Raw genomic sequence first — 7,411 nt, forward strand, 5'->3', positions numbered from 1 at the left:
CCAGTGAATACTTGTCACAGCCAGGGAAGAGTTAAGTGTCCCTGCAGCAGTTACAGAGAGGAAGCTGCCAATGAAATATGGGCGCTTGGAACTCCAGGCCCGGCTGGCTTTCCTGTTTACACTTCTTTATACTTCCTCCCACACCACAGCCTCAGAGAAACAAAACAAAAATAATAATAAAAAATAACCAAGTAAAACAAAAAACTAAATTGTCTATTGAGTGGTGGTCAAGCTGGCCTCAGAGGGAAAAGGGAATCTATAGCCTTACCCTCCGACTGCCAGTCTCCTCTATCCTGCCCCAGGTGGAAAGTACCACAGATGGGCATGAGGATTTGGCTAGTAAGTTCCAGCCTGCAGCTCAAAAGGTTGGGGCCTGAATGCAGGCGGGGAGAGGAGAGAGAGGAACAGCTTTCTTGGAGAGTGTCTTGGGGAAGGCTGGAGAGCAAGACAGGGCCTGGGGCAGAGAGAGCTCCTTTGCATGAGAAATCCCTGGGAAGCTCTCATCTTCTCCCCCAACAGATCCTTGCTGGGGTTCAGGGAAGACAGTTACCCAGAGAACCTGAAGTGGGGAAGAGGAAAGCCCAGCTAGGATGGGATCTTCCCCAGATAGGATCTGCTCTGAGCAAGAGGAGATCCTCCAAGAGTTTTGGCTATTGTGGCAGAAGTGGGCACCCTCTCCAGAGCTGCCCTTTGCCATTCCGGAAAATCTCTCTCGATATGCGGAACAGATGTCCCTGGGCTGCTGGCCCCATACATTCTTTATCAGAATTTGCAGAACTGATGTGGAAGGGGGCCAAAAAATCTTTAGCAGCAGGCCTGGTGGTCTGGGGTTTCTGAGAGGGTGGCTGGTGGCATCAGAGTGAGACCAAGGGTACCATAGGAATGGGGTCCCCTCATCAGATTCTGTGCCCACTACACTCTTCCTTTGCATCTTTATTTAACTCATTTGCCTTGTCCAGAGTGGAAACCTGTGGAAGTCATGCCTCCGGATTTTACTAGTATTTTAAATGGTGCTTGATGTCCTCTGGGAACTGAGCAGAATCTCCTTTCCATGGGACACAGATGCCCCAACATTCTGGGAGAGATGTGTCTTCACACCAAGGGGAGGACACCTTTGCACTCAAAGCCTCTGTCCTCTGTCCTCTTTGCACTCAAAGCCCATGAAGGGTGACCAGTAAATTAGGCCTGATCTGAGAGCTCAGGGAATAGGGAGCAGCTGCTGGAGAGAGTGTAGATGTTCTTTAATGTGAAAAGGGGAGGATCTTGTGAACCTCTCCTGGTCCCAAAGATCAGAAACCCCTTAAGTTGTCACAGATCCAATTCCAGGGACAACAGGAGTTGGCGAGCTATATCTAGAGATGGCAAAAGCAGGCATGAGGGGATGGTTGATCCGCATGTGTCTTAAAAAATGGAGAGGTCGATTTGGTGAGGAAGAGGCCTCTAGCTTTCAGAAAGAGGGTGACTTATCCTTAGAAAATAACGGGCCCCCTGGGGGTCAAATAAGGCAATCCTTCTGGTTTGTGGTGCCACAAAACAAAGGGCCTCTAGGCTCTGGTAGGGAGAGAAGAAGAAAGGAGAGGAAAGAGAACACCTTTCCAATGTTCTCTCGCAGCTCCTGAGACCCTTTTACTCTCCCGACAGTTGGGAATCTGCGTTCTTCAGCAACTTTTATTTTTGGAGGGATCGCTAGGGATCTGCTTAAACACACAGATCCTCTAGACATAAAAAGAAGCTCTCCCCTTCTCCCCACTCCTGGCCAGGAATTAGGTTTTGGATTTGAGGGAAATGCCCTCCTCTGCTCCCCATTGGGACCTCAGGACCCTACATAGAGTCAAGTCAGCAGGTTGGCTTGGAACCAACAGTCTGAAGTTGGGTGCAAAGGCAGGCAGGCGCGGCGCACCCCATTCCAGATAGCCCTGATGAAGGCATGGAGAACTCAGGTACCCCCTTTCATGGGTTCAAAGATCTAAAAGCCAGAGAGTGCGCCAGTGCAAGGCAGCCCACAGCAGCTGCTTAGCCTTCCCCAAGCTTTTTCTCAGCTCAGATGTATCCAGATAAAAGTGCCTAACGGCGCGCCCCCACACACCCCTGACAAATGAATGTCATAAAGTTTCTTTCCTAGGGGTGGGGAGGCGTCTGTTTGAAGATGGCCAGTAGTGGAGTGCCCCCCGCAACATGGGGCCCTCCTATCAGCAGTACACACCCCTCATTTTTGCCCCCTAAATTTCCAAGAGGACTGAAGGAACCCACACAAGCCTTTTGCCCACAAAAAGTCAGGCACTCCTGCAAATAAAACCAGGCACCCAACGACTGCGGAGGCCTTATCACATTGAACTAGATGCCCCACTTCAGACACCCAGCTGGTCAGAACTTGGTGCAAAACCAGGCTAAATTTCTCCCACTTATTACCCTATAGCCCTGCTGGAGGCACGGTTTCCTTCCCCTAGTTTCAAGCCCCACAATTTCAAGGGGAAAAGCGAAAGCTGGAAGCAACTTACTGCGGGAGAGCTGGGCCTGGGCTGCCGCCACACCACCGCCTTCTGGGCCCGAAGAGCGCTCACCTACCTCTGCCCCCTTCCCCACCACAGCGAGCAGTTAAAGTGTCACTTAACATTCTGGAGAATGTGAAATATACCGCGCGGTGTCAACTCCCCAAAACCATAAAACTAACTTTATGGACCTCACGTGACTTTCTCGAGCCAGTGAGGGGTATCTGTCTGACTTCTCCGCGATTTTTACGATCTAACTTCAAGATAAAACCCCTATCCATTTGACATCTAAATGTCATAGCGACTTTTGGGATAGTTTGCTATGGACAAAGGGGGACAAAGTCAAGGGGGAAGGGGGAAAGAGGGCCCAATAGAGCCTCCAAGACCCTCGGCTGCCTCCTCACCAGCTCCCCCTCCCCTCCCCCAGCCCTGTAAGAAGTTGGGCCAAGCTGGAAGGGACGAACTGGGTAAGTGTCCAGACTTGACTCTTGTACTCAGGGTGGAGGCTGACTTGGATGGAAGAGGACTGGGCCCGGGCCCTGGGCCAGTTCGGCTGAAGGGGAAACCAAGGGCCTTCTAGGAGGGAACCCAGCTCCTAATCAAGAGGGCAGGTCAGTTGGGCCCCTGGAGAGAGGAAGCCCTTGATAAATGTAGAGAAGACTGAGGGTAAGAGGAAACCTTTGAAATTGAGCTGATTTTTTTTGGAGGGGGTGGGGGTTGCCTACTGGGTAACAGGGTTGAATTGGGATTTAGACTAGGGGGCCAGGGGGCTGGGCAGGCCTGTATCTCTTCCAAGACCAGGAGCCTCCTGCTTAGGGCTTAGGCCCAAATTACTTTTCCTGAAGAGGTTTCCAGAGACTTTTCTGGCCAGCTGGTGGAAGACCAGGGTGGAGTCCAGCTCAGCCTTTCCCTTGTCCCTTGCTTCAGCTTCAGGTGGGATTTCTGGGCCTCTCAGTCCCCCAGGCATGAAAGCCTGTCCCCTGGCCCAAGTACCGCTGGACTAAGCAGAGACTTAGGAGGCTGAGAGGGGCTGCTGGGGAGCATCCTACTCTCCCTTCCCCACACCCCAGATCTATCAAGAATGGTCTAGGGTGTGCCTGGTGATGGGAGAAGCAGGTCCCCAGAGAAAAGACAAGTGGAAGGGCAGTGGAGGAGGGGAGACATTTATTTGACTTCAAGGAAAGCTACAAACAAATACCAAAAGCGAATCACTGAGACAGGCCCGGCAAAGACAGATTTCACACGTAGCACACCATCCACTCGCTCACTACAAATGGTCTTGGAATCGAAATGGGTAGGGAAGAGGGGATAGGTCTGACTCAGACTATCCCCATATTTACAAGCTTTGGGCCCTCTATACCAGACCCATGGATTCACAGAGAAATACACAAGACATTTTACACTGAGGATTATTTTTGTTTTCTGAGGCTCCCAGACCAGGCCTTGTGGGGCCTACCCAGGCGGCTGGAACTTAAATCTCACTATGTACCTTCCCTCTTTTCAACATCACCCCTTTGGTCCCCCTTAGCTCCCTCCCACCTCAGGACCAAGCCTTAGGAAACTTGGGCCTGGGAGTGGGGAGAGAGGAGGAAGAGGAAGGAGGAAAGAGACACAGTCATGGACTCCCGGTCTCCGAGGCCAGCTCAGCTGGGCCCCGCGCTGCGGCACTATCCCACCTCAACTGCTGCCCCTTTTAGAGAAGTTTCCAGCTGAAACTCAAAATACAGCGATCATCCTTTTATAAATAAGTTATAACACAGATGGGGAGGGGAAAGTTCACATTAAACATGCGAGTTTCTTTTTTTCCTGGGGGAAGGACTGCAACCACAGACACGAACATTCAGAAACACTGGCGGATTGGGGGTGAACGCAGGGGAGTGGGGAGCATGGAGGGAAAATAATAATTATCATTATTATTACAATAATAACAAGATTAACCAGTCCAGGAGAGAGGGAGCCACAGGAAGACCTAAGACCAAACGAAAAATCGTAACACAAGGCCCGGGCTGAGGCAGGCTCGTGGGAACCGGTTCCCAGCGGGCGGCGGCAGCGCAAGGAGGCTTGGAGGGGCCAGGGCTGGGGGCGGCATGAACTCTTGGGCCGCCCGGGCTCCTCCCGGCGGGCTCAGGGCTGGAAGGCGCTGCCGGCTGTAGCCAGGCTCATACTTTTCAGTTTGTTGTCTTTCTTCCACTTCATGCGCCGGTTCTGGAACCAGATCTTGATCTGGCGCTCGGACAGGCAGAGCGCGTGGGCGATCTCGATGCGCCGCCGCCGCGTCAGGTAGCGGTTGAAGTGGAACTCCTTTTCCAGCTCCAGGGTCTGGTAGCGGGTGTACGCGGTTCGGGCCCTTTTCCCGTCCGGCCCGGTCATGTCTGGAGCAGACAGAGCAGAGCGGCGAGGCCGCGTTATTCTGGTTAAGGGAGGGGGCACTGGGTGGGAGGGGGGCGTGGAGCAGGACCCAGGCGTCCCCGGCACCCAGCTCACCGCAGCTCCGATCCTCCCCACTCCAGATACCCGCATCCGAGCCTGTTTCCTGATGCCCCCTTCTCCTACAGCCCCCACTTCTGCCCGCAGCGAATGCGCCCGGCTTTGTCTCTTGCTCCCTCCCTGTGCCTCACCCTTCGCTGGGCTCTGGCGGCCGCTCACCCCGGGAGGGAGGAGAACGGTTGCACTTTTGCCCTGGAAAGCTCGTTTTACTGCTCGCCCCTCCTCTGCTAAAAGCAGTCTCAAAATTTCGGGGGCAAGCAGGACCCTTCCCCATGTTACATAAACCCCATCCTTCATCCTAAAGCTAGTACAGCTGGGCAAATAAAACCTAAGGCGAATCTGTGAACAAATTATTAAAAATACTCCTCTTCAACCCCCCAGCTAAGCCCTCTTTTGGCTCTGTCCCTCCGAGCTTTTTCTCCCCCTCCGAAAAAGAGAAATCTATATTTGAGGAAAAGCCAAGCTCTCCTCGCCGACTCCCCCCACCCCCAAACGTGGAGAAGGAAAAGCCGAGAAGACAAAAAGGGGAGCGAGAGCGAGAATTACCATGGCTGATGTGAAGCTTCCTCATCCAGGGGAATATCTGCGGAGTCTGCCCCTCGGGCGCGGCTGTGGAGGTGGCCATGGGCTCTGGCTGCGCCCGAGCTAGGCTTGGGCTGCTTAGCTGGCTCGCCGCTTCCTCAGGCTCCGAGGACGCGCTGGCCTCGTCTATTTCGGTGAAATTGGCGCTGGAGCTGGCCGGGGTCGCCTGGTCGGAGGGGGACGAAGCAGAGGGCTTGGCGCCGTGGCTGTCGCCGTTGGTGCAGGGCAAGGACTCGGGCGAGGACAGGGAGCAGCTCGACGCCGCTTGCCTGAAGCGGGGCTCCTGGGCGGGCGCAGGGAAGGCGCGCGAGCTCTCGCCCACAGCCCCAAAGTGGCTGGAGGAGGCCGAGGAGCGGTTGACGCTGAGGTCCATCCCATTGTAATTGTAGCCGTAAGAGCCGGTGTGCATGGCAGCGGGATCCCTGTAAGAGCCGCTCAGAGAGCTGCCACTGCCATAATTTAGCAACTGATAGTCCGGGCCATTTGGATAACGCCCCGAGAAGGAGTTTACAAAGTACGAGCTCATTTGGGTGATTTTGGAGGGCTTGATTTGTGGATCGTGGTCGTTATAACCCTGTGCTTCACGATTTATGATGTATTAATGAATTATAGCGATGCACTGTACTTCGTTTTGCTATGTATGCGGCCAAATATGGGGGGGGGGTTGGAAGGGGGATGGGGGGGCGTTAGGGAATCACGTGCTTTTGTTGACCAGTCGTAAATTCTCGCTGATGACCTCAAGAGGTAATTCATGCTCTATGGTTACAAATAATGACGATCCGAGAATCGTTAGGGCCGATTCAATGCGAGCCTCCGAGAGAGGGGGAAAAAGGAGAAGGGGGAGAAACAGGGAGAAGGTTGGTGGCGGCCTCTGAGCAGAGCGCGCCACCTCCCGGCGAACGGCGGGAGCGCGGGCCGCTGACTGGCATGGCGGCGACGACTGCCTCCCTGCTGGCTCCGTGCAACCGCCGGGCTAGAAAGAAACCCGGCCTAGGCTCACCCGAAGGGTTGAGTCTTTTAGAAGAGAAACCCGATTAAGCCTTTACCCACTTTCTCGTAAGTGGAGTTTGTCTATCGTTCGGTACTTCTCCCTGTCGTCGTCGTTATTATTATTATTTTAACTGAAGGTGACCAAAGCTTGATTTGCTCTTCCTTTACTCGGGCCTTGCAAGTCTCCGAGTTGGGGGCAGAAATGGGGGAGAGGTTGGAAGATGTGTGTGAAAAACAATTATTGCAAAGGGTTTCCCTTGTGAGCCCGGCCTGGTCTGCTTCCTGACCCGGCTGCAGTGGTCCATCCACAGCATCCAGGCCAAGCCCGTGGGGCAAAGCCAAGGGTTCGAAGGAGAAACTTTCGCTTCTCCGGGTCCCCTGAGAACTTTGAAATACTCTTCCTCATCCTTAGCCCAGGACGGAAGGATGGCAGAACAGGATAGGGACCCCAAAAGAAGAGCCCAGCTGGGGCCAAGTGGCTTAGATGGGAGAAAAACGGTAGAGGCCACCGCATCAGGGACTCGGGTTTGGCTATAAATGTGGTCCTGAGATTCTGGGATCAAGGAAGAATCCTTCCGCTTTCTCACCAACTGCCTGCTATTGCCTTGGGAATCCCTACTTGAGACCCCTTGCTGGCATCTGGGTAGTTTCAGAATTTGCCGGGCGGCTCACGCCTTCCCGGGAAAGGAGTTCGGAGGACCAGCAGCGCCTTGCTGAGCGCGCTTGGCGGCCAGAGACCGCCACAGCTGGGCCCCCTCTGCCGGACGGCTATTTTCTTTAAAAATAAAAAAAGGGAAAGAGAGGGAGGAGGAAGAAAGGAAAACAGTCTCCTCATCTTGTCGCCTGGGTGAGGGTGGGGGTGG

General features: G+C 54.0%; 2 protein-coding genes across 2 annotated transcripts in view; one reads left to right on the forward strand and one right to left on the reverse strand.

The window, feature by feature from the left end:
- The first annotated feature begins 2,810 nt into the window (after positions 1–2,810).
- The window catches only part of LOC104990585 (KH domain-containing, RNA-binding, signal transduction-associated protein 1-like), a 14,528-nt gene continuing 9,927 nt past the window's right edge, over positions 2,811–7,411 (forward strand). The window contains exon 1 of the mRNA XM_010842738.1: positions 2,811–2,956. Coding sequence (XP_010841040.1) covers positions 2,812–2,956 — 145 coding nt within the window. The 5' untranslated portion in view covers position 2,811. The remainder of the gene's footprint in view (positions 2,957–7,411) is intronic.
- On the reverse strand, positions 3,456–6,187 carry HOXB5 (homeobox B5). The gene is made up of 2 exons (XM_010842737.1): positions 5,523–6,187; positions 3,456–4,861 (listed from the first exon to the last, which is right to left on the reverse strand). Exons 1-2 carry the CDS (start codon positions 6,082–6,084, stop codon positions 4,614–4,616), a joined length of 810 nt encoding a protein of 269 aa, XP_010841039.1. The 5' UTR covers positions 6,085–6,187; the 3' UTR covers positions 3,456–4,613.

The sequence above is a fragment of the Bison bison genome, unplaced genomic scaffold, assembly GCF_000754665.1.
Source record: "Bison bison bison isolate TAMUID 2011002044 unplaced genomic scaffold, Bison_UMD1.0 scf7180017864180, whole genome shotgun sequence".
In the NCBI taxonomy this organism is placed as follows: domain Eukaryota; kingdom Metazoa; phylum Chordata; class Mammalia; order Artiodactyla; family Bovidae; genus Bison; species Bison bison.